Here is a 25,125-nt window from a genome sequence, read left to right as displayed (position 1 = left end):
GGAAACCTCAGTATTGGCTGGGTTTGCCACTGATAAAGAATAATGATTAATATGAAACCATAAAACAAGTGAAGTGTCAGATACAAAATTACTCTTTCCTTCCAAACTTAAATCTGTTTTAAGATAAATTTCAATATACCTACATTGCAAGACAATTTGTAACCTCTGTGTAGCCACAAACTGTGACATAGCTCACAATGTCCAGTGTATGAAACAGTATTTTGAGTCATTTAACGTATTCATTGTTGCTTTCAGTCCCAAGGATAGAATTTGGGAGTGGTTTAGTGGAAGGGAAAAACTGGTGTTTGTAAGGAAAATCAGGTGTGATTACTGTATCTTCCACATACAAAATACCTTGAATTCTTAGCTGGATGACAAAAATCTTTATGGGCTAAATTTTAAGAAATGTGTATTTAAGGTAATTGGACACTCAATTTGGAGAATTCCTTTGCTTAATTTTAAGTGAAGACACATCTATTGGTTTCACAAATATAACTTAGATGCACTTTTTTCAACATTTAGCCTTGTAGAATCCAGCTTTTTCTAAACAAGAATTAAAGGAATGTGGCATTATCCTTTTTGAATGTCTAGAAAAATATTATATAGACACATAGAATGCAGTGTGTGTGTGTGTGTGTGTGTATATATATATATATATATAGAGAGAGAGAGAGAGAGAGAGAGAGTGTGTGTACATATACATATCACAAACTCCAGTCTCTCTTTTAATCATTTGAATGAACCACTTCTTTTTAGCAGCCTTCTCTTATCGAACTAAAAAGGAAAAATTAACCAGGTGCCTTAAAAAATGTAAAAGAAATTAGAAGATTTGTTAAAGAAAAACATTTTGAACTATTGTTAGACTGGGCATATTTTAATTACCACACGCACTAATGTGCAGAAGCTACACACAAAGTGACACTATGGATGATGCTCTGGAAAGATGTGAGAACAGCCCAGTAATCAATATCCTGTAAAGATGTCAATTTTACTGGACTTAATGAGGTTCCCTCACCAGACCCCTCATCATCGGCAGTCGTGGACTCCTGCATCTCCTCTGTGAAAGCCTGAGACTGGCTTGGATTATTCTTGCTGTCTGAAACAGTCACTTGTGCTTGTGACCTCTCACCTGAGGTCTGTGTGTGCTGAATTGGCGTCGAGGTAGTTAGGCCCTTGTAAGAAATGTCACCTGTCTCATCTTCTTCATAATCATTAAGGCAATACACTTCATCCAGGTCGAGGTCCAGAGTTCTGAAGCCCTTAGTGACAACCCCAGGCCTTGGGTCTAAGATTCCCCCCAGGTGAGGCTGAGCTAGCTGCTGCCAATGATGCAGAGTGGCTGAACCTTTAAGAGGAAGAAAAAACAAAACAAAATCAGCAAGCAAGCCTGAGTATTTCTCTCAGCTGAACATCTGGATATTCTCATTTCACTCATCTAGGGTTCAATCCCTACTGAAGCTTTGCCATTTGCTCCATGCTTCCAGGATTTGGTCTTTAGTTCTTGGATTGTACAACACCACAGAATTATGGCTTTTAGATTGTCCCAAAACAACCAAATAAAGCATTGACATAAACACTAGACAAAGCCAGTGGGCCAAATCTTCCATATTGTAAAGAGGGTAGGTAGTGGCATCCTCCTTTCAGAGATGCACTCTGGGACTAACCATACAGAATTGAAGAGAATATACATTTAAATAGCATACTAATTACCAAAATGGGCAAAGTCAGAAAAATGGACACCAAAGATTTCTGCCCTAAGAAGGCTGAAATCAACACACACTAGAATTTACTACTGGTGACTAATGGAAGGAGAACAATTATATAGAGGATGCTAGAAAATTATATCAATTCAAGTTTAAAGGAAGGAAGAAAACACTAATGATTTGTTTATCGGTTCTAGGTATTTTTACAGCCTCTATCTGAGCCTCTATACTACTGGAATGCACTAGTACATAAGCCTACTCTACTATACCTGCAATTTCATCCCTGGGAAGTAACATTTTGAGTGTGAAAAAGGTACATTTTAAAAGGAGAGCAATGAAACATGAGACAATGAGCCAGCAAGAGCAATTCATCAGCGTACACATCAGTCCAGGAGTTCTGGTTATGGACCTGGTCCTGCACCCCCTGAAATCAGTGGACGATTTAGCACTGATTTCATTGGGAGTAGGATTAAACCCTACAACAAAATCAAAGAACTCAAGCTGTACTCTGATCAGCCTACATCAATTACTCTTTTATAATGTCTAGAAAAAAATGGAGGTAATTTGCTTCAGATCCCATGCTGGTGACATACTTGAGAACATTCCTGTTCACACAAGCAAGAAAATTATTCAATTCTTCTTACCAGAACATGATGTTTATTCAATGTGATACAGTGCAATAAATAGTGTGTTTGGTTTCCAGGTGGTACTTAAGACTATCAATTTTCAGTTACTTCGTCTTTTACATGAAAAACCTAGCAGACTATAATATTGTGGAGGGGTTGTCTTACATAAATTAATGTCATGTGTCTGAAAATACCCACAGAATAAATTATTACTTTACATCAATAATAACAAACTACATAAAATATATTTTGGATAGTAACTGGACTTTTGGGAATAGTGAATGTAAAAAGAATGGGCCATTATTTATTCTTGGTTTAGCACTACTGAAATAAATGAGTTGTCCCAGGAATGAATCTAACCCACTGTGTTTTGAAATCAACATTTTCAGCTTATATCACAGAAAATCAATAATAGAATCATTCAAGTATTGCAGTACTGACAAAGATACACATGTTGGATTAAACTGACCCTGGTACAGAGGGCCAGCAAAATGCTTATGCTCTAGCTAAGTCTCTTGTTTGATGGACTACATCAGATCTAAATTGCACACTGGCCTTGGGGCGGCCCTCTGCACTAGGATGAATGTGACCATTTGAAAATAAATAGTTTATGGACAAAGAAAAGTAACATTTATTACTGTGCTGTTCCACATAAGTTTATCTTTGTGCAGATTCTATTGCAAGAGATGGATAATAGAGGTTCAAATATTGGTGTGTTTTTTATCAAAAGCCACAAACACCCTACAGGATGTTTCAGAAAGCAAATGACAGAAACCAAAATCTCTCTGTACGTGCTATTGTACAATTCTATACAGGTTGACTCCTTGACTCCTATTCACTCCTTATGTTCAAACTTTTGAAGAGAAATACCCGTTTCACTTCAGACCTCACCAAAATCCACATCTTGTAGCAACATTGTAGAAAGAAAGCAGTCAGTGAGCAAAATGAGATCTTTGCCATGGTGATATATTCACCCCCGACAACTTTACTTTCATTCCAAACCCTCGTGTTTCTATTTGCAATGTATAATATCACAGCATATTTCAAAAATCGCAAAAGTCAAAGCCAGGTAAACTTCACTGCACACAGGAGGAAGTTTCAGCTACATCTGCATTGTGATGTGCTACACAGTGGTATGTTGTATCTCCTTCATTATACGTTTTTAAAAAAGTGAAAAGTAATAATGTTCTGGATTCAATTTTTTTCTTGAAAAATTATTGCAAATGCAGAAAATTGTTTTAAGACCAATCCGTCATTCAAAAGCATGGAAAGCAGTGCTGCTTTAAGAAGCATCTGCTACACCAAATTCTTGTAAATTATAAATTATCAGAAGGAAAATCAGAGGAAGTGGAACTATGGAGCAGAACAATTAGACTGCAGAATCACTGAGGAGAACTGAAATTTTATTTGCTTTATTCACATGCGTAACTGTTCACAAATTCATTGGGGAAGATCAAAGCTTAGAAGCAATTTGATCTATGTAATGTGTGGGCTAAGGAAAGCCAGGAAACACCATGAAGGTGCCATCACTGATAGATGGATAATGAATGACAGAGCCATGAATGCATATTCTCAGTGGATTTGTGGCACTTATGGTGCAAGATGCTATGGATACAGAAAACTAAGGAAACTGGATTAAGAAAAAAAAAAAAAGATGAACCAAAAACGAACAATCTGATGCAATGCAAAGAGATAGCCCCACTATTGTCTAAACATGTAACAAAGCCACTTTTCCCTTTTTAACCACACCTGATTAAAGGGAATTGGAGAATGGGAATAATGTCTTCACCACTAAGTGTAATCCACTATATGATTTACAACATTGTTTCAAAGGAATAGAAATCACCTAAATTTGAAGTGATTAACAAAGCATTGACTGTAATTTGTTTGGATTTCTATGGCACATATACCCTTAAGATAAAAACACACTAATAACTACTGAATAACAAAATTCGGTAAAGATATAGTGAATTACACTTATGTTAGGCAGGGAAAAAATATTCAATACTTATTTGCTCCAAAATAATGATCTATATTTTTTTTCCAAATTTAAAGAAAAAAATGTAAAGGAGAAGAATCTAATCTGAATGGTAGGTGGAATCCCAATCACTTATTTTTTAAAAGATGGTATATAATTAAACTTAGAAAATGGACAGAGATATAAGCCTGTTACTAATGAACTATGAAAAATGTGCTGAAAATGTTCAAGAAATTTCAAGGGAAAGACAATGATCTGGTAAGAACAATACCCCTTCCCTGCTCCCCTCACAGCATGCTCCCTCTCAAAGAAGAACATGGAGCAAGTCTGAGAAAATTAAAAAGACAGACAGATAGAAAGATCATGAAGACTGAAAGAGTTTATTGAAAGAAAAAGCAAGGATATAGCTGGATGACAGAAACCTATTACAATGTTAGCAACCAATATATGTGTTAAGTGAAGTTTGAACATCCCTTTTCTAAAAGCAATACAAGAACTTCAAATGGTTACTATATGAAAGCAATCATGGAAACAGAAATGATACCACATAAAAAGAGGATACCTTAAGTACTATGGCTATAGAGTCATCTGAGCAGGTGCAGCATGACAATTTCTTCCCGGAAAAAAATAAGCTTTATCTCCACTGAAAATAATCATGAGAAATGCTCTGTCTGAGAAACGCTGCTTGAAGATTCATTAATTTTATTTTTAAAGGAAATGCTGCAAGTTCACTGGTGAAATTAAAATGTGCATGGACCATTCCATGAAATAGTACAGTTCCGTAAAAAACAAAAACCACAAAAACAAAGAACAAAAACACTAGGCAGAAGGGAGGCTCATAACAGGATTTACATAACTGCACACATGAAATCACACTATGGCAAAACAGCTGATGAAAACTGGAAGCATTCAACAGAGCCAGGCACACACAACAATTGATGGAAACGTGCTTTAAGCCCTGAAAAGCAACAACACTGATATTCTAGTCCTGAGTACAGACCACCAATTACCTTGCTTTGTTTTTTGATGGGGAGAAATATAAGTAGCTTGGCTGAGATCTAACAAGTCATTTACATGTGAGACCAAAGCCTTTACAGTTTTTGAATTCAGGCCCAGAGATAAAAATGTTGAGACTCAATCCTGCAAACACTTACTTACTCATGTCAGCAGTTTCATCAAAACCAACAGGACTACTTGTGAGAATAAAAATATTAACATGCATACCTGTTTTCAGGATTGGGTCTGATGCTCCCCAGGTCTGCTCTGATGAATTTAGATACTGTCACAACTCCCCTGCAACACCCCAATACTCTATGCATACATGATATGCATGAAACATTAGTAGTAGGATTCAGTTCAGTTATATGTCGGCTCTACTGAAGTATTTTGAACTATGTGTTCTTGACTATACTCTGTGTGGTGTGATTTATGTTTTTATGCAATTAACCTTCTTTTAAGGCTTATGGGGAAATTTATTTTAGTTTTAAAAGAGTTCAAACCAACAACGAGGATGACTATCTCTAAAGTAAAAAGAGTACGTATTACAGAGATTTCCTGCTTTCCGGTGATGGATAAGAGACCACAGAGAGTCACTAAGAAGAACAGATAAAGGCCGAGGCCCTTTATTTTCACCTTCAAGGGGCTTCACAATCTGAAGCTTCTCTGGCAGGTAGGAGCGACTGCTGATGGACATTCCTGAATATCCAGTGAATTCTGAAAACCTGGAGTGAGTTCCCAATGACATGATGCTTTCTGTTGGTGTAATGGAACCACTATGGAGTTCACCCTTCTCCGCCAGTTCCCGCAACTTCCTTTCCTGCTCTTCTTCAAAGAACCTCCGCTCTAAGAGGTAATTCTCTCGCCGAAGGGACAGCCTTCGAAGAGCTGTCTCCAAGTCACTAGAACCAGGTGTCCCCGGAGTTCCAGGCTTCTTATTCTTGTCTTCATTTCTAAATACAACAGGAAAAAAAAGAAAGAAAAAAGCTTAAAACAGCTTAAAATTCATCTACTATTTCCCAGGCATTCAACCACCACCACCGTTTTACACCTGTCACATCTCAAATATGCTAATCTTACAGTGAAGTCTGAGAGGACACACTTGTCTTTAAAATGGTTTCCAATTCTTGTTTTAGGAACTGTTTTAATAATAAGCATTTTACTAGAAAGTATGCTCTGTGTTGTAAAGCATTCTGGGGAAAAACAAATACTGAATGAAAAGCAAGGCCCTGACTAGTTTTACTTACAAGTTTTTAGAAGTCACCTTCACCTTCTTTAGGATCAAGAGAGTTAGCTGTAACTGCATGTAGAACAAACCTCTCACATGTCAAATCAAACTGGTCATTTGTTAAGAATGTTTGCTTGCATTTTCAAAAGTGACTAGTCATTTTAGATGCCTCATTCTGTTGCACTGAAAATCAGGCTCCCTTTATCATGCTGTCTCAAGTTGAGTGCTCAAACATTGATGCACACCATCTAGTAACTTTATAAAATGTAGGCCATTATGTTAACTGTGACAAATGATTTAAAGGAAAGAGAGAGAAACATTTAAATGCTTTGCCTGCCTCATATATATTAGAAAACAATAGTGCAGCCTAGCTAGGTAGTACTGACCCAACGTCAGAGGATTCTGTTTCTAGAATGATGCTATTGGTCTTGTTGTCTATCACATTGTTGGAGATGTCTCCCCCATAGAAACTGGAACGTGGAGTGCTGGTACAGCTAGAAATGACTGAGTTCATTGCAGAAGACTGGTTAGATCCTGGGATATTCATTGGAGACGGAGTCAGGGATCTCTGCTTGACAACCTGGTTTATGTTTCTCACAGTCTCAAAGACCCGCTTCTGGTGACTGATAAAATACACGGACAGTCAGTAACCACAACACCAAGAAAAACTGTGCCTTAAAACACTGAATATCAGAGAAACAGGCATGGCTCAGTATTGATCAATTATATCACAGTTACACATCCAGTCTTGACACCTTTCCTAACATACTTTGGGTCTGATACTTGCAATAGTCAAGTTTCCAAAACATGATTTGTGCCAAAACAACATTCAAGCCAAACTATGTAACATTCTCTCATAAATTCTGAAGTACAATTCAATTTTGAAACATTAGGTCTTGGCCTATTGTAACCTTGTCTTTTTTTTAAAATAGTTTATTTCATATGCAGGGAGAGGATGCAGCAAGTCAGTAGAGAAATGCTGTCAAGGCTGGTAAGCCTCAATTCTGACTTACTTTTAAAGTTCTCTTTCTCTTTTTCCATAGTCCTCCTGACTTTATAACTGTTTTCATTCAAGAGTTAAATAAGGGGGGAAGTTTTGAGAGATTAAAAAAATAAACCTGTTCTACCGCAGGTGGCATGTCACAAGAGGCCCCACCACATGGTTCAACCAGCACTCAGACTACACACTTATGGAGCCTCTCCTTTCATTCCACCCCCCCACCCCAGCTTCCATTTTCCACAGTTAGATTGCAAGGGTATAATAATTAATCGGGAGATTCACACGAGCTCTTTGTTATTATTCATATTTGTTTGTCCAATTGGTGAGTATTGAACAGCTGTGTTCTTAGTGCAGAAGATCTACAATAACATGCCTTAAGTATCTCACAAAAGTGCGAGCAGCCCTAAAATAGTGCAATGTTGTCCAAGAGGATTTTTTGCCCTTTTTTTTTGTTCACTATTAACAAGGGCAAACATACAACAGAGGGAATGTAAAGAGACAGAGTGGATAATACAGATAATATTTCACTGACAAATAACTGGAGGGGGTTGGTAGTGGTGGCACAAAACATTAATTACACGCAGTAAAAATCTGTGGATGAAGAAGTACATTAAATAAGACCTACAAACTTATTTTTGGGGTGTCTGACCTATACGAATGGAGCTTGAGTCTCTTTTCATTCAGACAAATGTAAGTCAGGCCTCAATGGAGTTACATCAGTGTGTGTGGGGGAAATCAGGTCCCATGGCGTTTGTATGAGAAACACATGGCTTCATTTTGTTCAAGCTTCATTTTTGCTTATAGGCTCAGACTCAAGGTGCACTTAAAGTACTTGAAGTTAAGTGTTCTGTCGAATCAGGGCTTCATCTTCCACTATCTCTCCCTTCTTTGGCTTCTTAGCTCAGGCTAAGTCAGGATACAGTTCTATCAGGTTCTCCTAATTAACATTAGTTTACTTCAAATTACCTCACCTATTAATAAAAGTGTAGGCTGCTTAAACTTGGTGCAGATTATATACAATTTACATCAGTTGACAGAAAAGAAAAGGCCTTGTCAAGTGGTACCAACCTTGGTCTACAATGGATTTAGGCTCTGGAATGAACAATAGTGCTGCACTCACCTCACCTCAAACCAAGATCTTGTTTACAGTTGGGAATTTTAGATAAATATATTATCACTGCTGCTACCACTCTTAACAGGTTTAATGGACATGGGAGGAAAAAATGCCAGAATGTGATGAGGCCTTGTCTGCATGAAGACTCTCACTTGAGATGCACAATCAGTGAGCACACTGATGGGAATTTCTGCTATTGCTCCCTAGTGAAGAGAGGAGCCCAAGTGAGTCACCCCAAATCATTACTCAAGCAAGTCTAATAGGGTAACAGTTCAAGATTATCCCTTTCACTCCCTGTCTCAGTATACACATTTCCATCACATAAGAATTAAAGCAATCATTTCAGGGGGAAATGTATCATTAAAAGATCACATCTTGTCATACCTTCCTTCAGGAGGACCTACAAAAAAACAAGCAGGCAATAGGTTTCCACTCCTACCCCTGCCCAATGATTATGGACAAGACACCAAACATTTCCTTCCAAACCTCCAATTTAGCTATTTAATCTCATCTTCCACAAGACCAACAAAGAGAAGTTTACAAGAACTCATAGGGCAAATTTACATAGCAGATTTTACAGTGCCAGGTGGCAGTGTTATTAAACACTTTGGTCTTGCCTATGTAGACGAGACCAAAGGATGTTGCAACCTTTTAACCTGATCTATAGAAATCTGTAAAGTGGTTTTAACACAATTTAAATCAGCTCTACACAGGCAAGCCCAAACTGTATTATAATGTGTCAGGTCACCTAAAGTGTTCTATCAAGTGGCATGGTTGTATCTCTTGTATTAAAAAGGCTCTTATAGAGCAGGACCCCTTGTAAACTTCACATTTAGAATGAAACAGGAAAATGAGGAAACATGTTAAATGCACCCATTCAAAATGCATGACACAGCTGACAAGTCATGCTTTCAGCCTGCATACTTTCTGGAGAAAAAAGGATTTGATGGCTCCATGTTTCACTAAAAGACTGCTTTATTTTTAAATTTATCTTTTTAAAATATGGGGTTAGCACTACTGAAAAATGTAAGACAGCAACATTGAAGATGAGAGTCCTTTATCCACAACAGTGAAAGTTTCCCCAAACCACGTCAATGTTCCTCAACCCTGATCTAGAGGAACCACCTCTAGGGATGAGAAGGCAGCTCAGCTTCCAGGCCTACTGTCTTTTCTTGGAAAAACAAGCAAGCATCTACAGCGATGACAATTTTTGTAATGTGGACAGCAGTCCCACTAGGAACTGGATTTAGAAAGATTCTTCATTTCACCCTGGGGTCACTATTCTTCTGTCAAATGGCAATACATTTTGGATACAATCAACTGCATCAATTTTTTTAAAAAAAAAACAGAATATAGGAACCACTTGTATTGATCCTACGTTATGTCAGGAGAGTCTGGCTCATCCAGTTGCAGTTCTTTTCGCATTGATCCTTCTATCTCTGCTGCCAAAGAGTCCTATCAAAAACAAACAAACTCTTGTCATATCATGAAATTAATATTCCCACAATTTAGTAAGATTTCTAGATTTCTAGCAAGAAAAGAAGTTCTAAAATTAAAAACAGATTTCAGTGTTGGTAGACTAATCAAAAAATCTGAATAGCCGATGTAAGAACAAATACTAATTACTATTTGTACTTCTATAGTGCCTACCATCGGATGAGTGCTTTATAAACATTATTGCAAATGGCATCACAATGCCACTGCAAGGTAGAGAAGATGAGATGAGGAAATGGAGGTACAGAGAGGTTAAGTGACTTTCTCAAAGATGTCAAGAAAATGTATGTGTTTAGGTGATAACAGAACCTACATCTCCTGACTTCCAGTCCTGTATTTCTGGCATAAAATCATGCTTCCCTTCATGTACAAGTCATTACATATTTAATAGTAGAGTGGGTGGGGTTTCCCCCCACTTTTTCTTTCACACACTAAAACTAGAATATATTCATAGGTTTTCTTTTTTAATGTACTGCTTATAAAATCGTAATGACTACCTCCGCACAATGTATTTCCAAGGTTATTAGTGTCTCAGCAGTGTTTAAAAGCTCTGGGCTGGACTTTGGGCCATCAAGTTTTTACAGCTGGACACTAATTCCCTAAAATGGACCAAATTTTTATTATTGCTTAGTTAAATGCTAGTAAGTCCCCAAGTCTATTAAATGTTTACCATCCAACATCCTAAGTGATTTTCTTTTCCCTGACTAATTAATCCTTTGGGGAAAAAAAAAATGTAACAAAGCATACAATTCCTTCTTAGCTTATGCATTTCACAAGAAGCTACCAGCTGCATTTGTACAATAACCAGTATTTGTATTTGAGGAGACCTGGATCTTAAATGTGTTTTAAATTGGCCCATACTTGATATTAAAAAGGAAATGTAAAAAAAGCAAACTACAAACTTTACTGGGGATCTTCTATGTGTGTACGAAGATGCTCTAGTCACAAGAAGTTTTTTATTGCTCTCTCTCGATAGTGGGAAATGGGGAAACAGTGAGAAATGGAGAAAATGACAGAGAGCCAGATTCTGCTCCTTAGTTACACTGGTATAACTCTCACACATCTTCACTGCAGTCACTTGGTAAATCTGTGCCACTGACATCATGGAATTACTTCAGAGATCCATACCAGTGTAACACGGCAAAATTGCTCTGGAAAATTTTTATGTAGTGTTTTTTTTCATTATTTGTATTGTTGTAGCGCTTTGAGGTTTCACGCTGATCATAAACCCATTACGCGGGGCACTGTACAAGCACATTTAAACATCTTCTCACCATGGGGAAGAGGCCTAGTGAGTGGTAGCGACGTGATATGGCATTTGGCATCGTCTTGTTCCGAAGGTTCTTCAGCTCCTCCTGCGCCTCATGAAGCATTTCCATGCACTCTGCATACTTGTCTTCCAGCTCCCGCAACTGTAACAAGCATAGTCAGAAAGATTCCTACACACTGTGGGCCGCACAATTGCCCTGCAAGTGCCACAATTACTGTAACTACTGGGAGTGGGAAACTGTTTAAAAAGAGAACAAATGCTGTATTTATATGCAAATTTTGGATTGTTCTTTGTGAGTACAGTAAGAGCAAATTTCCCCAGGTTGTCCCTCACTCTGCTAATAGGCCTAACCCATAACCTAAAGGTGCCAACCACGACAGGTGCAGAAGGTAGTTATACCTCTTACCCCATTTCAATCCTTGTTTTCCCAAGATGGCTAACAAGACTGCCATTTCATGTCAATTGTGTGTGCTCGCGGACACACTGATACATATGTTTATGGGAACAGGGACCTGTCTGAGAGGAATGCATTGTTGCATTGAGAAATGGACTGGGACCAAGAACTCATTTCACATAGACCAGTCATGAGGGGCCGAAAGCTTTTTTTGTCATTATCAGTCTTGGTTGGATTAAATTGCTAATTTAGAAGTGAAAAGCTGCTGTCCTATTACCAAATCACTCTAGTATTACCCATGATACTTACTTCTGCCGTGAGCTGACGCTGGGCATCTTTAGCTGCTCCCAGATGCTGGACAAGTTCTTCATTTTCGACTGCACACTGAAGTATACCAAACAGTGGTAGACACATTAATACAATGATTACATGTTTTTTTCCAGGACAACTGTTAATTATGTGAATAGTGAAATTCTCCCACTCTCCTTCCAGCGGGACATTTATATTACACCTCTACCCCGATATAACGCTGTCCTCAGAAGCCAAAAAATCTTACTGCGTTATTTGTGAAACCGCGTTATATCTAACTTGCTTTGATCCGCCAGAGTGCGCAGTCCCGCCCCCCCGGAGTGCTGATTTACTGCGTTATATCTGAATTCATGTTATATCGGGGTAGAGGTGTATATATGTATCTGCATTGACTAAATGGTCATGAGACTGCATCCAGTATTAAAATATTTCTCTCCTCCCAAATTCACATCTAGGCTCTGGGAAATCAATGGATATCCTCTATCTGAAACACCTATGGTGAAATCCTACCCTGCTGAAGTCTATGTCAGAATATCACCTCTAATTACTCAAGATGAATTTAACCATTGTTTTTGATGCATTATATTGAATATGAAATGGGTAAATCAGGTATCCATATCTTTCTATAAGAAAAACCTTAAAGGCAGGTCTGCTTTTTACATTAAAAAATGACCATGCAAGAGATTTAAGTCAAACAAAACTGCCACATATGGGAGAGAAAGGAAAAGTTCCTGAGGGGTGTAATAAACAGTATTGCTTACAGATTTTGCCTTTTTCTGCAGATCAACTATCTGAGAAAGAAGATGGGTGATCTCTTCCTGCTGCCGGGCAGCATCTTCAGTTTTCTTTGCTAACTCCTCCGAGATACTGGAAATCTGGATGTTTGCATCCCCTTTAACAAGAGAGAAGCAATCACAACTCAACACCCACTGTCTATTTTGAAGAATGTTGCTTAATGCAGCAGAATCTTTTTCCAAAACGTGGAAAGACACTTTCTCAAAGAGACATTAACAATAACAACAAAAATATTTAAAAATATAGAGAACCGATGCTGCATTGAGATCCAGTTCAACTTCATGCAAGAAGTTTTATAATGTCTGAAAATAGTTTTATTTCATGCATAAAGTTGCGATCATAATGGTTCAACTCCTGCTGTGTTTTAAGTTCTTTGAGCCTGATGCTTCAACTGACAGAAAAGTAAGAACGTATTTTGAGAAGATAGTCCTGTAACACTGGAACATCCAAACTTTGCCAGCAGAGGCGACACTGTCAGCCTGCCAGGAGCCTGAAGGCTGCACTTAATTTAAATTAAATGGAACAAAATGCAGCAGCTGTCATCTATAATACATAGGTGTGGCCCACAGAAACTGCAAGTCCCGTACACTGCTCCATCAAGTTCAAGCAGCTACTGTAGCACTCAATGAGCTGCACTTTGGCTACCTCTGCATATATCATAATAAAGCTGAACTGGTATTTTCTTGTTAACCACAGGGAAGAAATGCTAATGTATTCACCTACCCTCACTCACTAAGAGGAAGAAAAGTATCTTTAAATAAAAAATGTTATGCACATTCTCTTTAAGCCTAAATTGTCTGTTGTGCATTGGTACCTAATTAGGATTGGAAAGATTAGACTTTTATACGTAAATGTCCATTTCACTGTACACATACAAACCAATGAAAAAATATTTTCATCGACAATAAACCAAATTTACAGACAGGCAAAGAAAGAAAAATGCTGCTTGAAAACTTAAGAGTCAGAATCTTGTGATTTCGACTTTGAATTACGCTTGTTACAAATGGACTAGTGAATGAATAGTAAAAACAGGTCTGATTTCTTGATTTAATTGTATTTTCTTTTTATATTTTGACATGTGATGTTGACAGTTTGTGTTTAATGGTTCATAAAGCTTTAATTTTTTTAACCTCAGTGCCATTAAATAATTCTGACTCCCCCATATTTACTCCCAACTCCAAACATTTAAATTAAAAACCAAAAACTTAAAACCCATAATTTCACACAACTGTGAAAATTTAAAATGGATAAAATGCTTACATTGAAGTTATCAATATTATCCACTGAAACTATAAAAAAAATCAAATTCTGCCAAGCCTGCTAATAAATCATCTGAAAGTTTCCATCTCTTTCAATGTCTGATCATTATGTCTTCACTGATGGCCCATATGGATACTGTAGATATATTCTAATGTTACATTTTAGTTCAAGGACTTGTACTTAAAGCTGAATTATCTTGACATTAAATGTGGTCTAAGTGATGTAATTCCAATATGAAATGTAAAACTGACAGCCTGAAAGATGGCTCTGCCTCTCTCCCACATTATTTCATAAAGTAAACGTAGAAAACTGACAAGAGTGCAGGGACTTTTAGTCTTTTGTTTCTCTTCTCATGAGCAGTCTTAGAAGAGAGACAGATAATACTTGTAAGGAAATGAAGGACCACAGGGTAAATGACTCATTTAAATGTATGAATTTACAGCTCAATCTAAACGTGGCTGAACACAATAATTACAGGGACAGGGTGGATGAGGTAATATCTTTTATCGGACCCACTTCTGTTAGTGATAAGAGGCAAGCTTTTGAGCTACACAGTGCTGTTCCTTAGATCTGGGAAAGGCATCCAGAGTGTCACAGCTAAAAACAAAAACAGTGCCTTTCCCAGACCTGAGAAAGAGCTTTGTGTAGCTCAAAAGCTTGCCTCTCTCATTAACAGAAGTTGGTCCAATAAAAGATATTACCTCATCCACCTTATCTCTCTAATATCCTGAGATCCACATGGTTACAATAACACTGAACACAACAATGTCAGATGTGAAAAAGGAGGGAAAAAAAGGACATACTCAGCTCTTTCACACAGTCATTTACAAGCTGCTGTTCTTTCTCTTCGTAGGTAATTGTTTCAGTCTTCAGCTGACAGGCCTGTTCAAAAGGTCCACATCAAAATATGGCACATTAGCATCTTGGTTGTTTTCTAATCTGTTGTAGTATTTCCATTTGCTTCAAAAAAGCAAATCCTTTTTTCAAATCGCAACTCCAGGAAGACAGTGAGAAAACCCCAACTCCTCTGGTCTCCCCTTAACCTCTAAAAAGAGGGGCCAAATGAACATTCAGCACCCACAGATTTGATGCAGAAATTTGCACCACTAGGTGTCACTATTCTAACAGGAATGAAGATGACCATAACCACATGCAGGGAGTACACAATGTATAAATTGATCAACTCGGAACAGATACGTTTTGAGATCTCTAAAATAGATGAAGATATTACATGTTTAAATTAAACACTATATTTTACATTTCATCCAAAGCATTGGATGCGCAACTGGACTTAAGTGTAAAGTGTTTTTATAACCCCTGATGCCAGAAGACTTTCACTTCCAGACCCAACTTAATTACCCTCACAATACCCACAACATAATATTTACACTACTTAACTTCCCTGGGTGTTTTCATAGTAAAGGTGAAGTAGACTGTATTTTGATCAAAACATATTTTATAGAAGAGTGACACATTTGTGATGGAAAGTTAATTTGTGAATCTGAGAATGGTATTTCGTCTAAACACCAATGAGAGTTCGCAAATTATAACATATCCCCAAATATTTTAAGTTCAAAAACTGCATTGAAAAATCACAAATGTAATTATTTATCTGGTACATGGCCATCACAACGAACATATATTAACTCTGACGGACTCCATCAACCCACATACATGTTTTTTATTCTTTTGAACAGTCCCAAAATGAAAGGAAAAAGATGAATCCACAAAAAACAATGTTAAAATAATGTTAAAGGCCTGACTTGAAACCCACAAATTAAGGCCATTTAGAGTTTAAGGTAATACTGCCTCTCTCTATACTTAGGTAAGACATTTGTGCCTATTGCTAACACTGGTATGGGTTAAGGATCCTATGCCAACCTGCAGGTACAGCAAGGATCAGCCATGTTCTAATACTTTTTTTGTTTTCAGTCTGCGTGACCCTCTCAGGTTTTACGCTATAACACTGTCCCCTAACACTATGTTGTCCCCTCCGCATGAAGCCTTTGCTCTGAATTTCCTGAAATGCATAGGTTTCAGTTGGACTCATAACACTATTTTAAGATCAAAATTGGTGATTTGCTACATTACAAGGGGATCTGTTATGTAAGACAGCCCTCCCCTGTGAGGGTTTCCATTAAGAATATTTATTTAACAATCATCAGCAGAGCACTGGTTTTCAAAGGGAGAGGGAAGCAGGGCTGCAATTATTAAAAACAAAGTATACAAGGGAGTGATTTCACCTCTGATCTAAGCACAACATTCTCCTCTTCAAGGTCCTTGAGTTTCTTTTGAAGAGAATCCAAGTGAAAATAGTTTTGGACGGAGGAGGAAGACTCATTCCTCTTCAACCTGGTAACATAACCATTAACATTTACTTTAGGCCCATTTTACTTGAAGCCTTGGAAATGACAAATGGGAAAAGGCTTAACAGAGGTCCCATAACTGCCAGAGCTGTGTGAAATTCAGACTTTTCACTTTAAGTTATTTGTGACAACACATATTTTCATCTCATTTTAAAAGTGAACATGACAATTTTCCTTATTCCTCTCACTTCCTGTGGGAAAGCTATTCATCCACTGATATGAGGAAGAAAGCAACCTTCACATGCAGACTTACAAAAAATAATACAATAGCTTCATGAATCATGTAGCACGTGCTCCACCTGAATGCTGCAATAACTCTGCAGACAAGTGGACAAGGGCAGGCAGCCTCCTCAAAGTCTGCCATGCTGCTCAGACAGGTAACTGTCCAGAGAAGACTGTAATCCATGCGTTATCCCCTCCCTCTGCTGTCAAACAGTGCACAATATTTTAGCAATGCCTCAAGTCTTTGCCAGCCAACGCAATGTGAGTATGGAGGTTAGTCTTCCATCACTTGGCCAGATTTTCCCCTGCAGACAGAAAGATGGTATGGTGGGGTGGTACACGCCAGGTGGCTCACTGATCCGGTGGGGTGGTCTGTGCCAGCCCCAATGTGAGTTAGAGTAGCCTATGGTATCATATGCCACTGTCCTCCTTTTTCCTTCCCTCCCCACATTCGAATCAGTTCAGTTACTCCAATACAAACATTAACAAATGAAAATGTGCGGCGCAAGTTGGAGGTTTAAGTTATGAATGGAGCTTTATTCCATTCAGAATTAATTTTGTCACCCTCAAGGGTATCAACACTGCTCTTAAACTTCCTATTATCATCCCTGGAAGGTTCAGATTCAGGAAAAGTGAACTGATCTGGTAACTTACGGTGTTGAGCAGATGGACTCTGGCTCACTTTCTTCAGCAGCACTGGTATAAAACTGAAGCAGCTCATCCTTCATGGACAGTTCATGGCGCAACTGAGAAACCTGAGCAAAAAAGAGCGTAAATCTATCACTTCCCTTCCAAGCACATTTATATTTTTTATAATTAAATCAATTTGTTTTTCATCTTTCATGTTTCCTTCAGACTAGTCAAGAGCCCACTGTACCACTCTGAAGAATGGACTGGAAACAATTTTTACTGCTTGAAAAACCTTTAAACAGTCATTTGATTTTTTTTCTTTCTTTTTAAAGAAAGCAAGAATCCAATTACCCACTGCTATTAAAGGAAACAAGAGAGGCAAAGGGTCTGTCTCATTTCACTCCACGAGCCCGATTCACCGTCCCAGGTTTACACCAGCATTACTCCATTGATTTCAATGGAGTAAAGCAGTGGTAAATCAGGCCTAGCATTTCTTTTCTGCTGCATTTGACACAATGATTATAACCATCTCACTTGGACATGGTCCTGGCCACCATTATCCCTGCCTTTGTGACTTTCAGACTGGATTATCATAATTCTCTCCATATAGGGTTACCTTTGGACACCACTCTAAAGTTTTAGATGATGCAGAACGTAGCAGATCCACCGTTTAGTAGGTTTTGCCATAGGGTGCACATTACATCAGTGTTGCATAGACTGCAAAGAACTATTAGCTTCTGAGTGCACTTTGAAAAGTGATTCTGTAAAAGTGGTATCATAGAATCCCATGCTTATTATATCTTACTCTGTATCAAATATGCTCATTTTAGGAATGAAAAGGTGTAGATTTTTTCTTCCTAATTGCCAGCTCTGCAGAAACAATCTAAAATCCAAAACCCATTTCATAAGTCCTCACTCAGATGAGAGGTCCACTAACCATGAGCAACAGTTTGCAGGATGAAGCCCATTATTTCTCCAACACTGTAGGACTCTAAGTATTTATTAACATGAAAACATCAATTATATCACATATTTTATTCATTAACTAGATAGAGATCATCTTATCTTTCATATGTTACCTTTTGCTCTAGTGGATTAAAAGTCTTATTTCAGAGTAGTATTTTTCCCCCTTCTGACTGTAAAAGAGGAAATGAAAACTAGCTCTGATGAAAAACAGTCTGGAAATGAGTGTAGTGGGCTCAACACATCAAACACTGACCTTTGGCAAACATCAAACACTAACTCAGGTGCAATACCTAGCAAGTAACATGAAAATTACAAAGCTCTACTGTTTAAGAGTGACCATAAACTGCTGGTCCCTGGGCTGACAGTCCCCATGGAGGATGAGCTAGTTAGCACTGCATTAGCTGCTGCAGGAGCACATAACAGAGATGATGAGAACGGGAAAGAAGTTTAGGGTTAAATAAAGTAAATAGAATAACCCAGAATAACTAGGAAGAGCAAAAACCCAATGATTTCCTTCCACTCTAACTTAGACTGACAGTTCACTTTACTCTGGCTCTTAGATCAGATTTCAAAGCAGGCAGGATTAGGTTGCACATGATAGTGTCATATTTCAGCAAAAGGACATAAATTTTGATCTTGGAGCTGCAGCATCCTTAATTTTTAAACACTGCAACACAGCACCGGGTGGGCAGGCTTTACTTGGGAAACTACACTCATTTGTGTTACCTAAAGGTAGAACAGTTATTTCTGCAGTCAATGCAATTTATAATCAAGAGAATTTGTCCAATACAACATTGAAGACTTTAGTAAAATACTTCCAAAACAGCAGGTACCCGGTGACTAAAGTGCACCGACATACAGTACAGCATTTGCTTCAGTGCACTCACCTTTTGTTCTCTAGTGCCAAACAGTAGGTCTGAGTCTCAGTTTTCATAATTTAGTACTACTGGAAAGAGTTGTACAGGGTAGAAATTAGTAGCAATTAGATAAGACTGGGAAGGGAAGGGCTCTGTCCTCTTGACAGAAGGAAAAATGAAATTCAAACTGTTTTGAAGTGATCACACAAAAGCAGCTTGTTGCAGGTGAAGGAGACATTGGTATTTAAGAAGGGCAAAGTAAGAATAAAGAGAAAAACAATATAAAGAGGAAAAACTGGCCTGAAACATGTGGGTTAAAGTCACAGTTTTCATCAGAACATGATAAGAGTCTATTCCTCACAATGATATATAGGTTTGAAAATACGAAATCTACATCTTAATGTAAAGGCAACACGTGTATCATATGAAGATCCATGGAATAAACTGAGGATACATGATGGTGTGGCATAAAGACTCTATTAGCATGAATATGGAATGGCTGCACTACTCATGAGTAAAGAAGCCAGGTCATCCCATAAAAGCGCCAATAAAATCTATACATCATACTCCACCATCAGGTATGTTGTATGTGTCATATGCTGCACTATTTTAGGAATGTTTAAAAGAAATGTATAGGGATTATATATTGTATCCCTCTGGCTGCAAAGTCAGTTGCCTTAGTTATCATGCCTCCCAACTGAACAGGACTCAGAGGAAATCTCAAAACCCACTAAAACTAACCTCAGATTTTCTACACACGGAAGTGTTATTACTGTAAACCCTAATATCATGTGCTAACAGCAAGTTGTTGGTCCCTCTGGGAAGCTGGCAATTTCCTAGATGAATCATGACTTTTTTGTTTAAGAAAGCTGTTAATAATGCAGCCAAACTGGCAATGCTGTTAAAGGTGAGTGAGTAATTCATTTGTCACCTGTCTTGGAATTTCTCCCATAGAGATCACCTCCATATATTAGGTGTATTTCTATGCATCATGCGCCTGTGACTGCCTCACCCACAACTTGCTCATTACACCATTGCTCAGATTTACCCTATCACCACAAATCCCAGAGAAGCTTCCATAAACAACCATTTTCTAAAAAACAACCTGTTTTCAACCCCTCCCACCAACTGTGGAATTTCTCAACCTTTCTTAATCTTCCCCCAAGAAGTGCACCCACAAGAGGCCCAGGATGGGCAGGATTCAGCTCAAGGTCACCAAGTGTTTCTAGGAGGGACCCGGAACTCACTTTTAGCGTTTCAAGGCAGCAAGCTAACAGACACTACGTTGTGACATTTTCAGTTAATCTGGCTCTCTAGTCAGGGAGATACAATAAATAATCCTGATGATAATTTTCAGAACTCTCAACATTTCTCAAATATGTTTATAATACTTCATATGTAGCACATACAATATACATTATAGTGTTCTATGGTATTTTTTTAAATCAGCACTCATTTGGGATGACCTGCACCATGTCATCCTATACACAGACACACAATATGTATACAAAGAACCTAGCACATTACTATTGCTATCCAAAACTGTAATATACACACATACATATCACAAAAACCTTCGCGCACACACATATACCACCAGATTCTTCCACATTTTATTAAAAAATAGCAAAACCACTGCACTATAAGCCAGAAGGTTTTAACAAATCTAGATGGGCGATACTAAGTCCCAGACCATTAGTTTTGTTTAATATCTATTTATTTAACCCAACAAGTCACTTCGCTGCTTTCTGAAGCACACCATATGTTGAAGAAGCATCATTCATCATGTCATAGAACCCACACAGTAATTTATCCTGAGCCACCCAAGCATCTGATGGATATGAAGCTGGGTATGTTAAAGAGGCATGATACCAGAGGGGTACAGAAAGTACAATGCACATGATTTTAGTGACCATGGACTACTAAAATCTTACTTTATATGAATAATACACCTTAAATAGAGTGGTATGATGTTTATGTTCATCTGCAGTAGGGGAGTAGGTTCAGCATTTAAGTGATTTTATTTAAAAACCAAAACTGAAATCAGCTTGAATACAGAAAAGAGGTTGGAGGGGGGTGGGGGGAGATGAAAAATAATCTCTTACAGGTGGGAAAGGAGAGAAACAAACCAAGAAGTGATAATCACTGAGATATGGGGGGAGAAGAAACAAAAGAAAAAAAGCTGAAGATTGTGGAAAGAGAAGTACAAGCAATGAACCTAGGTAAAAAGGGAGCCAGAGAAATGAGGGGAAAATATTGGAAAGAAAGAGTGGGGGAGGAAATGTAGGGAAAGGAGGGGAATAAGGGGTTTGAGGAAAGTGCGGGGGGATGAAGCAAAATAAAATACGGACAAATATGTTTAAGAAAAAAATTTGGCCTGAGGTAGAGCAAAATTGAATGCCCCATAGTTTTCTTTAAATTTCCCTTTTTTCGAGCCCTGTAGGCCAAATGACCTCATCAATCATATTTTTAGAATGAACTTTGTACAATATTCTATTAGAATCGCTATTGTTCAGATTGGCATCCTATACACAAGTTAACTACGCGCAAGCTAAAGCTAGAGGGAAGAGTTTTTCTGGACCCGCAGCATCATTAGGTGTAGAGACAGTACACATGTGTATGACCTTACCTCTTCCCTGATATGCTCTACTTGCTCCTCAAGGAATTCATTTCTCTCGGTTAGTGATTTATTCTTCTTTAACAATGACTGGCCAATTCGAGCAGCTAATTCTAAATCCCGCTCTTTCTGTAAAAGGGAAAGAAAAGAACATTGATTTCCAATGCTTTTGTTCACTTAGAAAATAACTGGTTCTCCCGTGTCAAAAAAGGGTTAAATCTGTGCTAGAAAAAAAGGAAAGAATGAATATTCTTCAAAAACAAAGAAACTAATTTTTGCTCATTTTCTTGTCCTATTCCTGCCTAGACTACACCTACATAATCCAGAAAAATTGACATGTACAGTTAATGAACCATACAAATGAAAGCATAGCCTTACTGTCTAATGTAAAAATGTTAATCGAAGCAAATCTAATTTCAGCTCTTTTATTCTATTTGAAAAATTAGTGTCAGTAACCACGCAATTTTTTCTTTGCACCTTTTGGTAGAGAGTTTGCAGGGAGCATTGCAGATTATATGCTGAGCTTTCAGAGCTCTTAAAAAAGCACAGATATAAGCAGACAGAATACACTTGGATATGCTAACGTGCTTCTCAGTTTCTCCTCTACTCCACTTGAAAACAAATTCCAGTGTGTAAAATTTACACAGAAGCTGTGAATGTGCATTATACTATCTTTTGATAGCTTCAGAAAGAGGGGGACTATGTTAAAGTCAGTAGGCCAAACTATAGCTCTAAGTCACCGCCTCCTGCACTCAGACAGGGACACAGCCACACAGGTGGTATACTTAGAGGGAGTTGATCCAGTCAACATGCCTGTGGGGGCTCTGAAGGAACTCCTGGAGATGTGGAGACGAAAGAACTCAGCTGTAGCAGCCATACCACCTTTTGAAAGGGTGCAATGTGCATTACCATCCCCCTGGATTGGGCCAGCTCTGTTAGCATGCCTCTCCCCTCCCCAAGGTTGGCTAGCCCATCAGTCACACAAGTCTAAAGACATCCTGCTTCCTCCATCCAAGTGCCCACCGTTACAGGAGGAGGTTCTTTACGCCCTCTCCTCCTTTGCTCACGCACACAGGACCAGCCCTACCCTGTGTGGACAGTAAACCGCGCTAGATATACTACACATTGGGGACCTGATTCTGCTAACACGCATGCCTAACATTAAACAGAAGTAGTCCCAATTGATGTAAAACACATGCCCAAGTATCAGCAGGACCAAGGCATTAGAGAGTGAGCCCTTTTGAACAGGGCAATGAATTTAGGGTTTCTCAAGTTTGCAGCACTTATATGATTTTGAATTACCAAGATGCATTTTTACTGTGTTACGTTTGTAAAAGTCTACGTGCAGTAATGGTGCCAATTTCCTGGTATAGCCTTCTCTCCTCTTGCTCAGTTCCTTCCTCTGAGAACTAAACTTATCCCTTTCATTTTATTTGCTAAAAGTAGCTATTATGTGCTTGTTTATTCTGGCTGACAACTGTCACACTCATCATTACTAACATTTATTGACTGTAATATGGATGATAAAGACAAAGCCTATGACAAGAAGCTAGTGATTCATCACCAGTGACATGGGTTCACAATAATTTCATGTATTTCAAGAGTCTCCATGCAGTAGAAGATTAGAAAAGTAAATAGCAATTACCAGTGCTGATATAATTCTTAAACAATTTAAGATAGTTTGCAGATCTGGTAGTGCTGTCTCTAAGTGATTTCCAATATGTCAAGCTAAGTCTACTTTTGCATTAGAAACCAAGGGCCCTATCCAGCCAAAATTATGCATGACCTTCCAGAGCATGAAAGTTCCAGAAGGCCACATAAAATGGTGTGTAATAGGCCAGAATATACAGCTGGCCCACTGCACAAGGTCAAAATGAAAAAGAAAAATATTTGCAGCAGATAGTACTATAGAGAGGAAGGAAGGGCCCTGTGGATCCCAGAGCCAGGACTCCTGCCCAAGCCCGAACATCTACATTGCATTTAAACAGCCCCTTAAACCTAAGCCACCTGGCAGGGTCCAGCCATGGGTTTTTAATTGCAGTGTGGACATACCCTTTGAGTCTCAATTTGGAACTATGGGGATAATAGCACTTCCCTACCTCCCAGGAGTGAGGATAAATACATTAAAGATTGTGAAGTGCTCAGATACTGTGACTTGTCAGATCGAATTGGAGGGGTCCCTCCTTACAATCACCATTTGGGGGAGAGGAGTGTACGCCCACACATGTGCGTATGAGAAAGAGAGATTTAACAAGAAGCTTTGGCTCAATGAGCCTCATATATATTCTCTCACTGAGCAACATTAGAGAATTTAGCAAAAGATGCACCATTGTCAGGTCACATGGCCTCTTTACCAGCCAGAGAGAGAAGAAAGAACTCCCTCTGCTTTAGATTGTTGGTTCAGTGCATCCCACACTGTTCCCAGGGGCTAGACTGCTACAGCTCTATAGAAATCAAGCTGTGTGGACTCAGGGAGGAGACAGGCTTGGGAGAGGCAGAATGACCAGCTCTGTCACCACTAGAAGGGGTGATGGAAGGAACTACCCCCTCAGAACAGCCAGCAGGCACACAAATGATTTTGTGTTGGCTACAGCCCTATGTAAATAAACAACCACCACGTGCCTCTAGGGCTATGAGAGAATTTAAGAAATTTTCATATTCAAAGAAAACCAGGGGATATTTGTAAGTTTCCAGATGGATATAATACCTGCTTACAAAACCATGCAAACGAATCTAAGCAAATGAATAAGCAAAAAGAGCATGACATGAATGCATACTACAAGAGTAATTAGAACAGTTATCAATGGCGTGCTACAGATATAATCATTGTAAGTGAAGTATCTGGGGTTTAACATGAATAGTACATAGGAAACTGTTTTTCAAGATTTCAGGTGAAAGCATAACTAAAGGCCTCAATTCTACAACCAAGATACACTAATGCTGGCACTTGCACTTATTCCTCTGCAGCTTCGCGGTCAAAGAATGCACCAGTTCAGGTACTTTGGGTTAGCACTGCATGAAATGGGTCTCCTGTACTAAGAGAGCTTTGTAGTGCGAAACAAATGCAGCACTACCACAATATGAAGCAGACCAAAATACGAAAGATTTACGTTCTAAACGGTCAAGAACAAAGACTGCATTGTTAGTCTTCATCTGAATAATGCCTTGCAAATATAATTTCCAAAAATATTTCCTTACATTTACTTTAAAAATAGAGTTTGTTTGATCAATTAATATTAAGTTATTAGGATATTTAGTGAGTACCAAAATTTTATCCTGTAGGTCATTTTTTTCTCTCTG

General features: G+C 38.4%; 1 protein-coding gene across 8 annotated transcripts in view; it reads right to left on the bottom strand.

The window, feature by feature from the left end:
* Positions 1-25,125, bottom strand: part of TRAK1 (trafficking kinesin protein 1) — a 136,099-nt gene that overhangs the window by 16,900 nt on the left and 94,074 nt on the right. For 4 of the 8 annotated variants that reach the window (XM_039524010.1, XM_039524007.1, XM_039524005.1 and 1 more), the window contains 11 exons: positions 21,838-21,954; positions 17,410-17,510; positions 16,411-16,519; positions 14,971-15,049; positions 12,874-13,004; positions 12,113-12,187; positions 11,414-11,551; positions 10,024-10,100; positions 6,918-7,154; positions 5,940-6,256; positions 1,016-1,345 (listed from right to left, as the gene is read on the bottom strand). In XM_039524010.1, the coding sequence (XP_039379944.1) occupies positions 1,016-1,345; positions 5,940-6,256; positions 6,918-7,154; positions 10,024-10,100; positions 11,414-11,551; positions 12,113-12,187; positions 12,874-13,004; positions 14,971-15,049; positions 16,411-16,519; positions 17,410-17,510; positions 21,838-21,954 (1,711 nt within the window). The remainder of the gene's footprint in view (positions 1-1,015; positions 1,346-5,939; positions 6,257-6,917; positions 7,155-10,023; positions 10,101-11,413; positions 11,552-12,112; positions 12,188-12,873; positions 13,005-14,970; positions 15,050-16,410; positions 16,520-17,409; positions 17,511-21,837; positions 21,955-25,125) is intronic. The other 4 variants (XM_039524011.1, XM_039524013.1, XM_039524009.1 and 1 more) reach the window with 1 other exon arrangement.

This window comes from Mauremys reevesii, linkage group 2, assembly GCF_016161935.1.
Source record: "Mauremys reevesii isolate NIE-2019 linkage group 2, ASM1616193v1, whole genome shotgun sequence".
Taxonomy (NCBI): Eukaryota; Metazoa; Chordata; order Testudines; family Geoemydidae; genus Mauremys; species Mauremys reevesii.
Note: the sequence above shows the minus strand (reverse complement) of the source record. Positions and strands in the feature narration are given on the sequence as shown.